The sequence below is a fragment of the Acanthochromis polyacanthus genome, chromosome 4 (assembly GCF_021347895.1).
Source record: "Acanthochromis polyacanthus isolate Apoly-LR-REF ecotype Palm Island chromosome 4, KAUST_Apoly_ChrSc, whole genome shotgun sequence".
Lineage (NCBI taxonomy): Eukaryota > Metazoa > Chordata > Actinopteri > Pomacentridae > Acanthochromis > Acanthochromis polyacanthus.
In genome coordinates this window covers 39,084,222-39,104,235 of record NC_067116.1, presented here as the reverse complement: position 1 = coordinate 39,104,235, position 20,014 = coordinate 39,084,222, and the positions used below count along the sequence as shown (strand labels likewise).

The 20,014-nt window shown below is 40.3% G+C and overlaps 1 protein-coding gene across 1 annotated transcript in view; it reads right to left on the bottom strand.

Annotated features, from left to right (window-relative positions):
• unc13a (unc-13 homolog A (C. elegans)) overlaps positions 1 to 20,014 on the bottom strand; it is a 57,993-nt gene that overhangs the window by 30,920 nt on the left and 7,059 nt on the right. The window contains exons 4-20 of the mRNA XM_051947035.1: positions 19,352 to 19,469; positions 17,934 to 18,057; positions 17,412 to 17,482; positions 16,233 to 16,287; positions 15,489 to 15,518; positions 13,567 to 13,762; positions 11,830 to 11,949; positions 9,535 to 10,347; positions 8,908 to 9,001; positions 7,548 to 7,594; positions 7,285 to 7,363; positions 3,751 to 3,825; positions 3,434 to 3,653; positions 1,909 to 2,136; positions 1,498 to 1,639; positions 674 to 843; positions 388 to 503 (exon numbers count right to left, since the gene is read on the bottom strand). Coding sequence (XP_051802995.1) covers positions 388 to 503; positions 674 to 843; positions 1,498 to 1,639; positions 1,909 to 2,136; positions 3,434 to 3,653; positions 3,751 to 3,825; positions 7,285 to 7,363; positions 7,548 to 7,594; positions 8,908 to 9,001; positions 9,535 to 10,347; positions 11,830 to 11,949; positions 13,567 to 13,762; positions 15,489 to 15,518; positions 16,233 to 16,287; positions 17,412 to 17,482; positions 17,934 to 18,057; positions 19,352 to 19,469 — 2,698 coding nt within the window. The remainder of the gene's footprint in view (positions 1 to 387; positions 504 to 673; positions 844 to 1,497; positions 1,640 to 1,908; positions 2,137 to 3,433; positions 3,654 to 3,750; positions 3,826 to 7,284; positions 7,364 to 7,547; positions 7,595 to 8,907; positions 9,002 to 9,534; positions 10,348 to 11,829; positions 11,950 to 13,566; positions 13,763 to 15,488; positions 15,519 to 16,232; positions 16,288 to 17,411; positions 17,483 to 17,933; positions 18,058 to 19,351; positions 19,470 to 20,014) is intronic.

Here is a 20,014-nt window from a genome sequence, read left to right as displayed (position 1 = left end):
GACAAGTATAACAAAAACGTAATAAATGAAAGTATATCTTTAAATGTAGTAGTTTTCCAGTGTTGGTAACTTTTGAGGACGGCTGGAAAATATTGTAAACAATGATTCCAGAAAAGAAATTCAACTTATTCCTTGTCATTTTTTTATGCTGAGTGAAAATTGTTTAATAGTTTAACATGTTTGCATGTACGCTCTTATTCCACAAGGCTTACAGGTGAATGCAGCAAAGAACAATTATAAAAGACGTACAACTGGACATAAAGCACAGTTCAAGACAACCTTCTCTCAGAACATCAGTACCTCAAAACTGTTTTCAAGTACAGAACTTGAGAAATATCCTGCCTCTTTTAAGATACGCAGACATTTACAGAGAAGAACTGAGCTTACTTCATGCAGACAGGTGTACTGAACGTGATACGGGGCGACCGTCTCCTCTCCTTTGATCTCCACATTAATGTGCATGCGGATAGCCCCGGACACCGCCGATTTGTCCGTACGCTTGTCTGTGAAGAGCAGAACAACACACACAGTCACGGAGCGTCGCCGCCGGAAGAATTTTAATCAGAAGTTAAGTCTGTCGTACAACTGCACATTGAGATAAACTGAGCAGGGCAGAGGGGAGCCATGGGATCATTACTGTAAAAGCACGGAGGGCTTCAAAAATTCAACTGACCCAGATTGTACCAGACGTCCATCTCTCCGCTCAGAGTGCGGACTTCGATGATAGTTTGACCGAGGAAGTCGTCTGACTCTCGCTTGAACTTCTGCTTCACGCGAGATTTAATGTCATCATCTTCATCCCAAACACGCACCTTGATCCGATCTGAGGAGTTGTGACATTCGCTGCAAAGGCAGAAGCAGAAAATAAGACACAGATACCGAATATAGTAGCTGGACAAGAAGAGCAGATGGATTACTATTATGACTCATTAGGTATCAGCTGCTTTGAGAGTAAATTAAACTCCCTGGCCTTAAGCACATCTATTCATTCTTTTGAACTCTAAGTCTATGAGAAACTACCGTTGAAATGTGCAGATGACTTCAAGAAAACTTATGAAGAACATATTTCACATATTTTCTCCCAAAATAGGGATGAACTAGATTCAAACTAGGGTTAAACCAAGGAAAATAGAGTTAAACCAGGGATAAACTAGAGTTAAAACAGGGGTAAACTGAGTTACAACAGGGATAAACTAGAACTAAAATTGGGATAAACTAGAGTTAAATCAGGGATAAACTAGAATTAAAAAAGGGATAAACAAGGGTTAAAACAGGGATAAACTAGGGTTAAAACAGGGGAAAACTAGAGTTAAAACAGGGATAAACAAGAGTTAAAACATAGGCACACTAGGGCTAAAACAGAGCTAAAGTAGAGTTAAAACGGATAAACTAGGGCTAAACCAGAGATAAAGTAGAGTTAAATAAGGGGTAAACTAGGGTTAAAATAGGGATGAACTAGGATTAAACCATATTTCTCCCATAAAATATGTCACTCACAAGTTGAATGTCTCTTCCCAGACCGGGTTAAGGTTGCCGTAGATGGTTTTGGTCCTCTTTTTTGTCTTCCCCACCTGGACGGTGACGTACGGATCACTGGAACCAGTTTTATCCTTGGCTTGTAGACCCTGTGCACACAACACTAGGAAGAAGAGAAAAAAAAGAAAAGCCAAGTTGGTCAGCTAGTGTGTGTGTGCTTGGATGCAAACAGATGCCTCTTAATCATCTGACCTTCTGCTCTACTGCCCCATAAACGCCACCTGCGTTCCCTGCACACAAACGGCAGCTTGCCTCTTTTTATAGACACAAACACCTGACAACCTGCCGTCTCTTCGGACTTTGACGCTGACCATGTTGGCCAGCTCGCTTCACTGAGCTACTGTACCGAGTCGAACGTGACTCGGCTCTCACCTGTGATGCTGATCTTGGCCGACCACTTTGAGGTGCCGTCCAACACGCTCTGCTTGATCTGCTTCATGTGGGTGACGTGGGTGGCCTTGACAACGGTGAACACTTCCTGGATGAGTTCGAAGATCTCGGGTTTGTTCCTCTCGCGGATCTTCATGCGGTCCTTGAGAACCATGATGATGTTCTGGGTTCTGTCCTCGGCACCATGTTTGGAGCTCTTCTCGGCTGCTCCTGGTTAGCAAGACGAAAAGTGGAGATGTGTTTGACAGACGCGGGCACACAGTTGTAGATTAAAGTCATTAAAGTCGTGAAATTTTCATTAAGGATAAATTTCTGCAATTTATAAGACCATCTGAAACTAAGATTACATTTTAAATTATAAAGAGGAGGACTGTGTAGGTGACGGAAAGACCTGGACATATTTCCTGAATTAGAAGCAGATATATTTTGCAGAGCTACAAAAGGCTGACTAAAAGAGAAATGGAAACCAGAGAGGGGGATGACAACAACAAAAGACAAATGGCTTTTAATATCCTCTCAAGAAAACTACGAAAATATGAAAGTGGGAGTGAGAGGAGTAGGAGGAGGACGGCGACTCAGTGCGTGGCAGTGACAAATAGATGTAAGAGGAAATAAATGGACTCGATAGTTTTCTCTTATTAAGAAAACAGAACTGACACAGTGAGAAGTCAAAAACATAAAGTCAGCAAAAGGAGGTTTTCTGCTGCATTTTTTCTGTCACTGAACATCAGTCCAATCTAAAACATGAGATTTAACCTTAACTATATTTTAGAGTTTCATTGTTTTTTTAAAGACAGTTTTATTCAAATTTAACCCTCTGAACCCTAAAACCTGCAGGCAGATTTAAAAAGCATCGTAGGTTCATAAAATTTGCAAAATAGCACCATTCATCAGTATCAGAAACTGTAAAAACACAAAGAATCATTGGATTTTTAAGTTACTTGGAGTTCTTCTGTACGACTTGTGGTTGTACCAGAAAATTTATCCAAATCCAAGTTTCAAATTGTGATATGCTATCAACATCATTTTATTCTGCATGTCTCATTTAAAAATGTGCTAAAAATTAACCGTCTGCATTTACCAGATTCTGTAAAAAAACAAAAATGTACTTTGTGCTGCAACTGTAAAGCCACTAGTAACTGAGCTGCAAACAGCACTCGCATGATAAAAATTAATGATATTGTAAATGTCAGTAGTTTTAAAGTACAGTAGTTTTCCAGTATTGGTAACACTTGTGGAAAAATATTGTACATACTGATTCCATTGTTTTCCCATTTTTATAAAATAAGTAATTAAAGAAGTCTAACTTTCTCCTTTTCTATGATTTATGGCATCTGATGTATCTGAATACATAATGCAATGTTTGTTTATGGTCACACACATGAATATACAGATAAACATAATCCATGGGCTGCTAAATGTACATCACACCCTCATGTTTTTAATTCACTCTTGTGTTAACGCTTTAGGGGTTAAAATGGAGTAAAGTTTCTGACATTTCTCTTACTTTGCAGACAGTCAGCATTGAGTAGATCTTGGCACTTCTCGTGGCATTTGACGCCGCACTCAGTGCAGCGCATCCCCTGGCGAGCGATTCCCCACAGCAGCCCCTCGCACTCGTAGCAGTAGGTGGGCGTGGTGGCTGTCCACACCTCAAAGTTGTGGGGGGTGGTGCAGGAGATGGGATAGATGAGGGCCTGGAGGGTCTTCTTATAGACATGACTCTTCTACGAGAGCACGGGAGAGATTAGTGCAAAATGAGCAGAGTGTGTGCTTGGATGGCTTTTCTGTGTTTTATGTGGAATAGTGTAAATTCGGACTGACCAGTTCTTCGTTGTGCAGGGTGCTGGACGTCAGCGCTGAGGTGATGCCTGCCTTCCTGGAGTTCTGTACCAAGGACTGAGCGATAGTAGAGGAGGGGTCAGTTTCTCTCAGCTCCCACATTTAATATCGTTTTATATCAAGACCAATCTCAGTGCAGCCTATGAGGCGGTTTCTATTATTACCATCTGTCTGGCACTGTGTTTCTGAATAGTTATAACAAGCTGGAGGTGACAGCTGCAGAATTTAAAGGGATTTCTTTTGTTATAAGTGATGAAAATTAGTGCACACACTCAATCTACTGTAGGTGTTTCTAAAAAGAAATAGTGTTACTCACCATAGCCTGTGGCAGAGAAGTGAAGATGGGGGGGAAAGTGGACAGATTTCATATTAGAAAAAAGGCAGCACAACCATGGCTAAAAGTAGAGAGAACTTAGAAATGTCTTTAGAAATTATTTACATTTTAAATTTGTTTCTATACTGCTCTGTGCAAACTTTGTGTATTTTCACTCCGCCAAAGAACGTGGTGTATTTCTGTGACGATCAGTGCATGTCTGTTCGTCTGTGAATCCGTCTGTCTGTGCACAACATTACTCAAAAATTTGGATTTGGAGAAAATTTTCAGGGAAGGTCAGAAATGACACAAGAATCATTTCTTAGATTTTAGCAGTGATGTGGCTTATAGTCTGGATCCACAGATTTGTGAAGGATTTCCGTATCATTGCGAGATAGCGTCACGGCGTCACTGTAACTATGACAACAAGGGAACGCTACATCATCTGCCTACTGATGATCACATGATTGTCATCCTACTTCAAGTCGACCAGGATTTATCCATCGGAAATGACACAAGGAACAGTTGATTAAACTGTGAGGGTGTTTCTGAGTCCCATCAATTCCCACCTCCTGCTACATATTTTGGCCAAGCGATTCAGTATCCATACATAACATGCACATGGATTACACACCTTCGGTCATTTTTTTATGAAAGATTTAATCCATCAGAAATGGTACAAAGACTGAGCAGCCTTGGCAGAGTGCTGCGCTCTCTGAGTGCTTTTCTTGTTTATAATGTGACGTTTGGTCGCAGCTCAGATACTAATAACTTCACAGATGCAGCAAAAAAAAACCCAGATTATTCTTTTTTTCTTTTTACAGAATCTAGTTAATGCAGGCGGTTTATTTTTTTTTACATTTCCTTTTTTAATGTGACATAACAAAATATCACAATTTTAAGCTTATGGATGAATTGAAAATCCAATGACTGACATTTTTTTCAAGATGGCGGCGCGTGCAGATGCAGCGGCTTCTCTCTCTCCTGACATAACCAGTGTTTTTGTGTGTTCTTGTCTTCTATGACTTATGTAGATTAGGATGTTGTTGTCTTTTGTTTTTTCTCTTATGTTGATAGTACTTCACATTTTAGGGTTAGAGAGAAATGCAGTTCCAGTTCTCTGTATGTGTACGCATGTAGCAGAACCGACAATAAAGCACACTTTGACTTCTCTGTTTTTACCATTTCCTATTCTGACAAATGGTATAATCTTGGTGATTTCTATGAGGGGAATTTCCATATAAATGTTAAAAATGAGTAACTTATTTTAATCTACAGCCAAATGTGGAGATTTGAACTTGTCCCTGCTGCAACTAAACCTGATAATTTAATGTCTGAATGAGTCAATACTTACTGCTCATTCAGCCATCGCACCAGCCTGTTTAATCAATCACCTGAGACACTCTGACAAGTCGTGACTGTGTCGTCTTGAATGAAAGACAGATACCACGAGGGGAAAAAAGCAAAGGTGAACCTGCCTGTGTCTGCCTGTCGGTGCATAGTGGGTGTTATGTATTAATTAATGAGGACAGTCATTCGAGCTAATTGCTTCTGTGTGCAACCGCTCGGATTGGGTGCGTTTAGGAAAATGGCACACTAAGCTTAGTCTGCAAGTTAACACATAATGTTCTGGAAGCTCCTATAGCACAATGTACTTTTGGATTTTATTTGACATTTTGGAAAATATGCTTTTTTGGAACCACTCACATGCAGCAAATACAAGACTGCAGCCAGTTAGCAGAATCTCTTTAAACAAGGAGAAAACAGCTGGCCTGGTTCTGTCCGAAAGTATTAAAATGTGCCCACCAGCACATTTTATCTAAAGCTTACAAACTAGTGTGCAATAGTTCATTTGTTGAATCTGTGCAAAATCCAAAGTGTAAAAAGGCAAGTGCAGGCGAGCTGTCTTCCCCGGCTTATAATCGTTATGCAAAACTGGTTTATTGAATAAACAGTTATAAGAGCAGCATCAATCTTCTATCGTCTTCTTGTGAAGACGTCAAAAGAGAATAATGTATACATATTTTATAAGTAATCAAATAAGCATACTATAGTTCAAAAAAATGTTGCATGGTTTTGTGTTGCACTGACAGCATTGCTGCTTAGTTTTTATTGTACACCGTGAAATGACCGGAAAGGAATTGCATTGTATTTCTCTGTTTTCTCCTCTATTTCTTATAATGACTAAACATCAAAGCATGCAGGCAGTTTGAAGGACATGCTATGTTCAAAAATTCGACAAAATCATACCAATTTTTCATAGCTAGAAACTCTAAAAACAGAAAGAATCACTTAGCTTGAAGGTGCCTGAAAGTCCTTGATCTACTTCTCTGCGGCATGCGGTATCTTGTCTATGTGTTGCATTTAAAAATTCACAAAAAATGTACCATCTGCATAAACCAGATTCTGTAAAAGTCAACAAATTTTAAGCTCTTTGCTGCAATCATGAATCCATTAGTACCTTGCCTGTGACCAACAGTCATGTTTAAAGAATTCAGGGACTTTTCAGCTGAACCGGGCAGAGCTGCATGTTGTTTACACAGAGCAGAGAGGAGAAACAAAATAAAAATCTATGCAGTTTTGAGTATTCCAAGGAAAATTAACTATTCAGTTAAAATTTGTCCTTTAGAAAACCAGGCTGCGTGCTTCTGCTTATATTATGAGCTTAATATGTGCACATACTAGTAAAATATGAGCCTCTTGTCATTTTAATTAGGGTAGGAAAGTGACAATGCAGTCCAAATTGAGCAGCAGTACAAGACGCACAAAGAAGGTGACTTCACACGTGAGTCACAGATCTCTACAGAGGACTTAAGTTTTCCACAGTAATCTGTATTGCTAATGAGGCAGTGTCAGGAAGGCATAAGGATGATGGCACGGTGGGGTAACAAAAGGTCTGTTACATGACGGCAACCAGCAGACGTCAGCGTCAGTCAGAGGAAACCTCTGGCCTCACCAGTGGCCTCTCAGCCTCTCAGCTCACTCTGTCAGGCTTTAAGAGCAAGGAAATGTATTGTCTATTAGCAGAGAGGGTGAAGTGTAGTTGGCTAAAAGACGTAGAGGAAGAGGAAGAAAGAAAAGAACAGGCAGAAACAAGAAAACCGGAGATGGGAGTGCTGTCTGCTGAGCTGAGTGATAGATGGACTGGGGAGATGTGAGACACTCAGTCAGGGGAATATAAAGAGATTAGAGCAGAAACTCACCAGATCTCTGACCAGAGGCATCGCTTTCCTCTTTCTGAGATCTGGCATGCTGTCAATGCTGTACAGAGCACCACCCATCCTGGAGCAAAAGCACACACATAATCTCAGCTGTATTTTCAGCTACATTTGCCAACAAGAATTTGGACACAACATATCAATTACCTAATAGATGTATTCGGACATTAAGGCCACAGACTTGCCTTTTAGTTGGCAAGGTATAGATTTTCAATAACCGTACTGGTGTCAGCATCATGGTTACTTACCCTGCTGATAAAAGCAGAGAGGCAATGCCAACGCTTTCTCCTCGGGCCTGTGGAAAAAGAAAAAAGTGAGGTCTAAACAGCAAGTAGAGGCAGGAAAAATGGGATAATACTGTATTCCACAATAATACTTGGTGCTTTTATTTGACCTGCATGTTGGTAGCTACAATTTATGCTACTGTTCAGCAAAAAGCTCTATTTTATGGTGAAGTTCATTGTTAGCTGTTAGCCACAATGTTCCCTGAATTTACAATAAATAGAGTAAAAATGATGATTCAATAGAAAATACAGAAAAAAAAACAGGTGATGAGGAGAGCGGTAAAGCTGAGTTGTGTCTTTCATAGCGAGTACGGTGCTTATTTGAGTAACAGCTGCAACAATTAATCAATTAGTTTGCATCTATTATTTGGATCACAAAGTATTTTGATAATCGATGATTCAGTCTGAGCAATTTTTAAGAAAAAAGTTCTCTGATTCCAGCTACTGAAATTTGAGTATTTTCCAGTTTACTTTATTTCTCCATGATATTAACATAAATATATTTGGCTTCTAATCAAAATTTGACAATTGAAGACATAATTTTCAAACCTTTTTTTTTAAAAATCATTTTCCAACATATTATGGACTGAAAAACTAATCCAACATTTAAGAAATGAATTGCCAATGAAATAAATTGCTAGCTGCAGCAGGAGTTTGACAATCATAGTCAAAGAAGATTACAGCCAGATGGATATCCATGTAATTATTGTTCTAATTCTATCTGCTCTCTTACTGAAAGACATGCTCTTTGTCTGCTTGCCTCCTCAAAGAATGACACACAGCACTGATACCAACGTCACACTGATGCACAGAAATAGTCCTGATTGATATAAATGTCAGGATTTGAAAATGACACTTAACAGGCTTGCAGCAGCTTCCTATGTGCGTCTTTGGTGTCCATTAAAAAGTACGAGCCACACAGGATACATATATTAAAGACGAGACTGATTAACACACGAGTGGCCGCACCCACCTGAGAGTCTGCTCCAGCCATGGATAATCAGAATGGACTACATGCAAATCGCTACGAGGATGGCAAACAACTGAAAAGAAAATAATGAAATGGCAAAACAATACAACACAAGGGGTAAAAAGAATAAACACATGACAAAATAGTACAATAAAATATTGGGGAAAATGGTGGAGCAGTCAACAAAAGCTGGGAAAAGTAAGAAAAGGACATGCAGGGGCTGACGCAAGAAGTCAAACAGTTAGAATTTAAAGCAGAGCATCGGTAGAGAAAATATATTTTATCACCCAATAAAGCCCAATGCAGTAATGCACCACAAAGATACACTGAAACACACTCATGCTTATGCTGTACCTCTTGCAGCTGCAGTCGTACTCTGCTGAAAAGTCGAAGCCAATTGGCCTTGGCTCTGGCAGGACCAGGTTCCATGATTTCCCTCTTTGGGAAGCTGAAATATATTTCAAGAAGTTATTTATGTCTATACTGTCATGTATTTTAGTAGCAAATGCACTGTAGTTATTGTCCAATATGGCAGTTTAGTACAAGTTAACCAATTTCTGCAAGCTAAAATGACAAAATATAATGGTAAGCATGGTTTATCTGCAAACTCTGAGCAGATTGCGTTAGCATACTGGTGTTAGCACTTTGCTCAAAGCACTACTCTGCCTCACAAAGCTGCTTGTAAAGCATTTATAGGCTATTTTATTAGAGTGGCAGTGGTTTATATGGATTTTTTTCTCCCTCCCTGTTGTTTCCCAGTATTTGCTATGTCTCTCCTGAAGAACTGATTGCTTGGCTTCCATTAGTTGCCATCCATGGAGGCATAAATAAACAGTAAACATGGTTACTGTTACTGTGTCTGGTGGTGTGCCTGTGCCATACCAAAAAAACAGCTCTCTGGTGCATTAAACTGAAGAGTTGACAGTGTTTGGACATTTATATTAGTTTTTATCTTTTACAAAGTCTCTAAACAATGTTCACCTTAGAACAGGAGGCTCTTCTGGTTTCTCTTCAGGAGCCGGGGGAGCGCTCTCTGCTGCTGGAGGCTGTTCCAAGGGTTGAGGTTCCTCCAGCGGCACCTCAGATTTGGGCTCAGGCTCCAGAGGCTTGATTTCTGGAGCTGGAATGTGCGATGTGGTTGTAGGTGTGGGGGCGGATGTAGTCGTGATGGACAGATCTTGCTGCGCGGGTGTAAACGGAGCTTTGGTGGAATCTGCGGTGAAAGGGGGCAACGTGTTGTCCTGTGAGATAGGAGGTAGACCGGGAGCTGAGCTGGGCGGCTGATCCTGTCCGGCCCGCTGCTGATGCAACGACGCCTGCTTCTCCAGCGGCGGCCTGCTGGAGGTCAGGCTGTCAGAGGGTGGCATCAGCGTGGGCGCAGTGCTTGTGGGTGTTGGCGTATAGGGAAGCTCCTGGTCTTCACTGAGCGTGCCATCTAGTGGGTACATATCTTCATCTTCCTCATATGGCATCTCCTCTTCATCCTCGTAGTTGTACTCGCCTTCTTCTGCGTACATGTCGCCCTCCTCTTCGTCATACAGCGCCCCCTCTTCCCCTCCGTCTTTAAGGTAGCCTCCCTCATCGCTGTAGACGCCCTGCTGGTCCTCACCATCCCACCCTGGGGAGTCTTCTTTGCCGTAGCTGACGGAGGAGTGGCAGGAGTGGTAGGAGTCATTTTCATCGTAGAATTCGGAACCTCGCAAGCTTTCCCCGTCCTCAGGAACGAATTCCTCACTGAGCTGAGAGCTGCCTCGACTCAATTCGCCCGACGAGGCATAACGACTGTCCGTCGGACTAAAGCGAAGGGGAGACAAAGACACGTGTTAGACAAACACACCCACACAGGTTTAAAATTAATCTACAGGGGTCCCCACAGTTTCACGATACGGAGTTTGGGTGTCAGAGAGATATTTAAGGAGCTTGTGTTGGGGCCAAGGAGGGAGTCAGCTAATAGGAAAAGAGGAGTGACTTTGAACAACCAGTGCAAGAGCTTTATGCTAGTGATGCATCTATTCAACTGCAAGGGGAATGAGCTTATTAGTAATAGGAAAGGTTACTATGGATACTAGATCACGCCATACAAAAGCACAGCTGATTGTGAAGACATAAGGACACATTTTTCATAAACCAAGGATATAAATATGCACATTCAAATGAAAAGAACCTGCAGAGGTTGAGGGCAATTTATTAGCCTGGCAGAACAAAAAACAGTCTTTTCCGTAGATAAATATATGAATAATATTTGTTCACAATGATAAATGAGGCTATTAAACACCGAGACAAACCATGAGTCAGAGAGAGGTCTGAGACACGTAGAAAGAACAATTTCTTAAGCACACTTGGACACGCACTCACACTTTATTGTTTCGTCACTATTGATTACGGTCATGTTAGTTTAATAATGCACCGTGCAGGAGCAGTAAAGGACTGTACTATGGCTGTGAGCCAAAGGGAAAACACAAGTATGGATGAATGGATAGACAAACACTCAGTTCAAACAGCCCAGTTATTTTCTCACCTAACTCACAATCTCTCTTTCATCCAACACAAAGACTAACACAAACAGTGACGAATGCTTGCATAATGCTTGACTCTAAATACATGTCTGCTGCCCTTTTTCACAAAGAATTAAAAAAAAAAGGTGAAATGAAAATGAAATCAACATAATCTGTCTTGGACCTCTCTGCTACAGCCCCACTATTTGGCAGCTGACCTCCTGCTGTCTCACAAGTGGAAATTAAATGTGTGTAATTACCAAGTATGGGACACCCAGAATAAGACAGGGCTCTTCTTAAAGTGTCACATACAAGGGTGAAGCTGTAATAACAAGCTGTCATGACAACAGACGCACACACGCACGGACTCACACAGGCGTTTCCACAAACTCCAACCAACAATTAACCTCTCTGTCTCTGACTGTTAACGAAGCAGCGCTCACATCCTGTCAATCAGTCACCCACGCACATAAACAGAACACTGCACAGAACTTCTGACAACTGAGGAGATGAGAATGATACATTATTTGCGATACTCATTTGTGATTCTCCACCAGGAACAGTTAAGATCAGATGCAGGACCGGTAGTTGCCGACAGAAGAAGGAAAATACAGAATATACATATACAGAGATAGGATAAGAGCGCATGCATGCAAGCACAGCGAGCGAGGAGGACGGGACAAGTCCACCACTGACGTCACAGCGAGACGGAGTCACAGGCCGGAGCAGGAGGAAGAAGAGGAAGAGGAGGAGAAGTTGGAGAGGAGGTACAGAGACCCACCTATCGGACAGTGAGTGCCTACTGTCTAGAGAATACTGACGACTGGTGCGGCGGCTCGAGCCTGAGCCTGAGTCGATATCACTGCGCCCGTTGGTGGCCGAGTCTAAACTATCATAGCGTCTGGCAGGAGGAGCAGGGAGGGAGGTGGGGAGGAGGGGAAGAGGTAGGAGAGGAGCATCAGTTGAGCTCAGTGCAAATCCTTCAAAGAAAGCCCTAACCAAACTGAGCCTCTGCACTGTCTGGATTCAGGATTTAGGTCCACAATTCTGCCTTAAAGCAACAGCTAGGTGGCCCTATGAATATTAAAGGCCTTTGTCTTGCTGTCATTCCTTCTGATCCTGCTGAACATCAAAAGAGTCGTTTTTGTGTAATGCAGAGTCCTTCCTCCAAAGGTAATCTGAAGGTAAGTCAATTCAAGTGGGTACATTTCAGTCATTTTAGTGCAAAATGTTCTTTTTTATGTGTCCCTCTGCAACTCAACATGAAATAACATCTCAGGCAACACAAGGAGGAAATTTTACACTGTAATTTCAGAAAACAATCACCTGACTGTTCTAACAGATTACTATAAATTAGGGATGTTCCAAGCCTGTGGCCGATCACATGAATTTCAAAGCAATCGGTAACAGTACATACCAACGCCTGATAATTTGTTTACATCTGTTTTAATACAAAGACATCAATAAAAAGTTATAAGAACAGTCATCAGATTGTCCCGTGCAATGTAAGATCACTATCTAACTTACAGCCTTCATAAATTACCACCTGTTTGCTGACCTGACATCCATAAGCCTAACTGAAGTCTCTGTCATGGCGCTCCTTTCCTAACTTTACTCCAATAATGTTCACTACTTGCCTCCTCAGGTTGGTACAGTATAAAACAACGACACAAAAGTTAAAAATACTTGATTACGGCTGAAAATTTACTTCAGAAGAATATCAACTCAGTAAAGAATGTGGGTTGTGTCCTGTTTTCTCTATAGGCAGTATCAGTTGGAAGAATGATAACGGCAAGCAAAACCTATTCAAAATATGAACCTATCCCTTACATTTCTGCACAAAGATCTCTCATTGACGCTGACCACTTGGAGATTCATTTTACCCATTTATCAAAAGAAAAGGTCAATCTTTCAGTTTCAAGCTTTTCTGAGAAATGCATGACTTCTGACCTTCTGCCGTCTTTATAGACATTTCTAAAATGTTCCGTGACGCACAGAAAAGCATTTCTTTTTCTGCACAAGTATCAAACGTAGAAGAAATCCCATCGGGATTCTGACGCTCAAACACTCAACATGCATACAAAGATGCACACGCACATTCACACAGAAAAGATAATCACAAAGCCACACTTCATATATGACCTGTATACAAGAACTGTGTGCCCCAGCATTGCTTGTATACACTGAGGCCGGTGTTATTCTCTAGAGGAGGAGAGCACAGTGGGACATGTTACCATGTACAGCACAGTGAAACAAAACAAGGGGCTCACTTTTCTCAGGGCAATATGTACCCAGATGGGTTTATTCGACAAGAAATATTGTGCATAAGGTGGGGAGTGTGACGTTACATTTACAGTACTTAAAAGTGTTGTTTATTTTTTTTCACCAAAACACAGTCTTTCTCTTTGCTGCATCTACATTTCAGTAAGGTGCACATAATTATTTAGACTCCAGAAAAAGACACTACTCTTCTTCAGTCTCAGGCAGAGCAAAGTGGTGACTGTAGCACACTTGTTACCTCATGGCTCTGTGATCGTAGTCCAGCTCATGCATGTCGTCGTTGTAGGAGTGCCTGTAGTGCTGGTGCCTCATGGGATACTGGTGCATGGAGGCGTTGGGCTGGGAGGTGGTGTAGTAGGGAGGCGGGATGCTGTTACTGGTCTCACTGCGGTAGTCGCTGTCCCTGTCATCCACGGCGCTGTCTGGGTCTTCATCTGATGGGGTAAAATGAGGAAGCAAAACAAATGGTAAAAAAGTTTGGATTTAGGACAATTTTTTAACACACTAAGCAGAATGGAGTTGAAGAAATGCTATTTCAGCTAATTGTGTGTTGTGCGGCTTGTCTTTTTGATAGAATTTTAACATATGGATCAAGGTAGATGATTATTTCAAACAAAGAATTACAGTTTCTATAACATTTCTTCAGACCTCTGTAGTGTCTGCAGGTATTCATCACAAGCTATACAGTATAACCGCCCAAACTAGCTCTGTAAGGTACACTGTTAAAAACCTAAACTGCAAAAAACAACAGTAAATTATCAGTAATTTTCTGCCATCTGATTGTTGAAAATATTGTAAAATAAAGTGAAAATAATGATAAAAAAATAATTAAAATAGATATTTTTGTTGGAATTTTACCTGAGATTGTGTGTATTTGTTTGGCTTTTAAATAATTTGCAATTTATTTTTATGTATTTGAAGTTTAATGAAGCATTTACATTAAATGAAAGATTTTTCTGTTAAGTGTTACAAATTGTGTTTAATTTTAGAAATATATTTACAGCATTAAATATACAAACTAGCTTGTTATTGAAAATAAAATTTGAGTTAATGCATGATAAATGTAAACATTTATTTCTATGCAAAAAATATAATTGAGGCATTAGACATGTAAATTCACACTTTATTTTTGTAATTGTAATATCTTCTTGTTTTTCAAAACTACAAAACAAGTCATTAAAACTGATTATGTTAAATCATAGTTTTTATGTGAAGAAAAATAACTATTAACTGAAGGCACTCAGCTCCCGTCCCCACACACACACACACACACACACACACACACACACACACACACACACACACACACACACACACACACACACACACACACACACACACACACACACACACACACACACACACACACACACACACAACTATTTTTAAAACAGTTTTATCCAATGCATTTTTCCTTTTCATCCACACTCAAATACAGTTAAAGTTCACAGAAAACTCACTTTTGAAAAGTCAGTCAGAGTAAAGATTTGGATGTGCAGACTCGGAGAAATTGAGACTTTTGAAAACTTTAACTCAGGCACCCGTTTTCACTTCCTGGTTGGGTCTTATCAGCGACTACATGTCCTCCCCTGATTCGTTGCACCGCTACAGAGTGGCTGTACAACTAAGTAACAAACTAAGTAACAAACCATGTTAGTTCAGAGATTATTTCAGAAACTTCTAAAACACTAATCTGAATGGGGATTGCTTAAGAAGTCTGTTGTAAACAGAACATGTGTGGAGACTCAGAATTGTTTCTCCACACTTTCTATCAACATTTTTTTTAACTGTCTCGTCTAAACTAAAATGTTGAGGGACTTTTAGGAAGAAAATCTAATTGTAAGACAGAATTACATTTTGGAAAATAAAGAGTTAATATCTCCAGAAATTATGGAAATATCGAATATATATTCTGTCTGATATGCATGTAGCTTTATTTCAATGAAATGTAACTGTTTGGCTTTAAAATTCATCATGAAAAACATGGGTATGAGCTGAAATGAAGTTCAGAGAGGCTGTATGGGGAAGAAATGCATTTTCTTGGCAGCTAATTGTCTCTGAGGAAAAACTACAGAAGGAGATCATTACATTAAGTGAGACATGGACAATAAATACAGAATTACTCCAAGTCATTAACAGGAGCGCATGAGAGAAACTTACTTTGCTGATCTCCCCACAGACTCCAATTACCTGCAAAGATATAAAGGATGGAAAAACCCAAATTAGGTTTGGGCCGCAAATTAAACGCACCAGCAGTCCACAAAGCCAGGTAAACAAGCATGTAGAGATTTGTAGCCTTGAGAAATAATGAATTTAAGATGCAAATATGTGCGTAGAGAACTTATAAGTGAGTGTGTATGCACATGTGTGGTTAGTAGAGAAGCTGCAGCTGGCCTTGATGCTGGTAGTTAACTAGGAGCAGAACATTTGGACATGCTGTTATCATCTTTGCACAAACACAGGCCTCACGGTGACAGCCAAAACCTCTTTCTGTGAATTTATACAACACACACTTACCCACCTGCTCCCTGTGTCATCACCATCATCAGACAGACAGACAGACAGACAGACAGACAGACAGACAGACAGGCAGAGGAGTGTGTGTCTGACACACAGCGTATGTCAGCTCACATTCATCACACATCTATCACCTATAAGTCATTCTAGCGTTCAGGCAGGCGGGCATCTGTGATTAATGACATCAGCTTCCCTCTCTTTACTCCCTCCATCAGTCCTTTGCTTCATCTATTAGCATCGTTTCTACCTCCCGTCTAGCCCCCATTCTCAATGAGTGAAGGCGGCAAAAGCAAAGGGAGCCGGGAGAGGAAAAACAGGAGGCACAAAGCAAAGCAGCAGGAGAGAACTCAGGAGGAGGTGGACATAGAAGAGGCAGGCGATACTCACAGCACTGTGTGGATGGAGCATGGAGTGGTCGCTCCTGTTCCTCTTGATAGCCGTACTGAGGCGAAAAAGAAGAGACAGAAACAACAAACATGGAAGAAAATAAGATCCAACTTACTGAGGAAAAATGCAGGTAAAATACTGACTCTAGCTATTATGCTGTTATTGGCAGCCATAGAGTGTAACACTTTGATTCCATGCGCAATATTTCACTTTCATATACAACTTTGTCAATGTACTGTTCAATATTTCATTGTATTTTTCAGCTGCCATGTTTCATTATCATATGACATATTACTGATTACCTAATGCTGGCATTACCTTTTACAGTTCCTTTCTGACCTTATTTCAGCTTACTGATTATATTTCAGCAATGTATCGTACTCGTATCATATTGCTTTTCTATTTTTTAGGCACTGCATTTCTAATGCTATGTCACTTTGTTTTTTCTGAGCAATATCTGGCACAAGAATTTCCTTTGGGATTAACAAAGTATTACGTTATCTTAACATAACTCAACTTAATTAGAGAGAAAATTAAGAAAAAAGATAGTAAAGAAAGCAAGTACATAAATACACAAAATAATATTTAACCCTTTAAGCTTCAGTGTACTCCCGGCGGTACACCTACTAATTTGCATAGGAATTTCAAGAATGTCCGACGGCTGCAAACACGATTATACAAACACTATACGCCGATGGAAAGCTTAGATTCTCATGAATCCGCCGGTATAAACCACTTTCAGATGCGATTACTACAGCGGGTGAGAAAAACACATTTGTCCGACAAAAACGAATATTCATCCATCCGTTCTCTATACACGGCTTCAACGCACACAGCGCGACACATTTCCGGGTTCATTATTACACACAAAAAAAAAGATTCCACAAAAAACGGCCATAATCCAACCTTTTACATCCAGATGACACAAGCCAGTAAACTATTTTGTCCAAAACATGTCCTGAAGTCGGTATAAAATCCCCGAATCCGTCATTTTCAAGGAAATGTACCTCGTGATGCCTGTCCAATATTCCCCGTATTTTTGGTAATTTTTTTTATTTAAAAATAGAATATTAGCGATTTTTTGTACTGAAAACGGCTGGAATTGACTGAAGCTTAAAGGGTTAAGGAAATACAGATGACACACAGTGAGGAGAATGTGCAACAGAAGGGAGTTCTTACATCTTGATCTCTCATTGCGTTAAGTTGTTCAAGTTTCTTTGCCCAGTATCTGGCCTCTTCTTCTGGAATGTCTGCAGGACAACAGAAATGTGTTACTCCACTCAGTATGGCAAATTCTGAACATTAAACATTTCTATATGCAGTTTTTTTGAGTACAGCCATACAGCAATTTAAATTATTTCCATAAATGTAACGGCAGCAGCACTAGATTTAAAAGATACTGGTAGCAGTGATAGTCATAGTTTAGATAGAAGCTATTCTTTAGCAGAGAGAGTTTGCATAGCGGTCATGAAATTGCAAATGTTGGCTGACGTCTTACTTAAAATCAAATTAAAAGCAAATGAATCTTGTGCTGAGACTGTTTACCTAACTACTGCTTCCAAAGTTAAGAATCAGCTTTCTAGTAGAGGTAGTATTGTAGCACTGACACTAGTCTTATTGGTAGCAGTAGAAGGAGTGTTAGAAGCAGAGGAGAGATTAAACCACAAAGTTCATATTTAAAATTATGATAAGAGGCCACACCTAGCGGCAGTTCAAAGCGTGTGTCCAGCAGCAGCCTGTGAAAGGTTGGATCTTTGGTTCCACAGATCTCATTCTCAGCCATGATCACATTGGAGTCCAGAGTCAACCACTGACCTGGACCCTCCTGGAGGATGGAGAGAAATACTACTGTGTCAATACATCCTGCATGATAAATGTCTTTTGGTATATGTTTGAGTGTTTTATTCCGAGGCTGATTACAGACACTGGATTAGTTTTTCAGATCGTAATATTTATAATAAGTATTCACTACATTGAAAGATTTACTCTTTTGTTGCTTTACAACACTGAATCATTGTCAATAAAATCTGACTGTGCATCTGGATGTAATGTACGCCTTTATGCAGATGACACAGTTTTGTACTATAGTGCAGATACTATAGATTCTGTTGTCAAAGCCATTCAGAGTGACAAATTGTGCACAATAAGCAGACATTTTTACCAGTCACAGATGTAATGATCTCTGCTATGAGGGGCACAAATACAGAAGACTTATAGCGTGGAAATATCTTAAAAATTGGATCAACTTTTAAATATCAAACTGGTGACAAACATTCCAACAAAAAATGTCTTTTACAGGAAAATATCATGTTTCCCACTACACTGTCAAGGAAAAGCTTATTAAGGCAAATTTTCTCTAAATACGGAACTACAGTGACATTTTATACATGCATGCATCAGCAGTGTCTCCTCAGCCCTCGGACTTTATTTATCTGTCTGCATCGAGATTAAACACTGCTGATACTTAAAATCATTGCTGTGTGAGCTCTATGCCAAGGTTGTGTGGTTTTTTCCAGTAGGGCATAAGAAACATTCAATTTTACTCATTTATATGTCTCTTACTGGGTTTCCCCCCATTTATATCACTTCATTGCTGTCTTTTACTGTGCCGTACACACCACACAATGACTGGATTAAGCTGCAGGTGCCGACTATTTTCCTGAGCTTGAAAGATTGAGCTTAACTCGCTGTGCACCTGTAACCTGGAACAACCTGCAGAATTTTCTAAATCTTGACTCATTCAAGTTTTTGTGTTTCATCTAATTGTGTTTTGTTTGTGTCTACATCTTATATTTTCTGCACTGTACATGAGCTCTGCATGCCTCAGTGTTCTCTAAATTAAAACATATAGTTTAATTAATGACTATAAAGGCAAACAAACCTAAAGAGGAGCTACAAAAGAACATCAAAACACTCTCCAGTTATCATGTAATGGCCTTAATTAAAGCAGCAACCAAAAGCAAGTCAATTGTTTTTTATAATCCGTGTGTTGATCCGTGTGAGATTAAATAATTGCATTAATTTATTACTCCATCTGGGATATTTGGTGTACATGTACAGTAAACGTAGCCAATGAAACCTAAGGCCTTGGCCAGAGAGAAGAAAGGGAGGAGTTGTACCTCGTTGGACTGCCGTATGTTGCGCAGGGGGATCCATAAGGTGCCCACCATGGTGTCCCAGATCAGCCCTTTATTCCACACCTCCACTGTGAGGCCCAGATCCAGGCGGTTTATTTCACTGTTTGGCACAAAAAAAAGGAAGTGGCAAGATAAGAAAAAGAGGAGAAATAAACTGGGAAAATACAGAGGAAAAAAAGAAAGCGTGAAATAATATGGAATATTATAAAGAGCTTAGTGGAGACACGGCTGCACACAGAGCCACGAGGAGCTGCTTCAAATCTGGTGATGGATATGCACCATGATTCAATCTGCTGTGGGAAATGAGTCATTCAGCATGAAGATGGAAAAGAGTAGGTGATTGTCAACAAGGCTGCCGGCAATATATAAGAGACAGCACAGATAAGAAAACAGTGGGGACTGCCTTTATTTCTGTATGACAAACAATAGTGAACTCAGTGGCTCCGTTTTCCCAAGCAGCAGCACATAACGACAGGCCTAACGAGGATTTGTAGCGCCTACATATCTGACCGGCAGATTATCAGCTCACTATGCATCTCGCACCATTAAACAGTTTCTTTTGCTGACTTAAATGAGTCTAAACCTAATAATACCCGCGGCTTTGATATGAAAATGTGTCTTTCTGCATCCTTGGGAGCTGAGGAA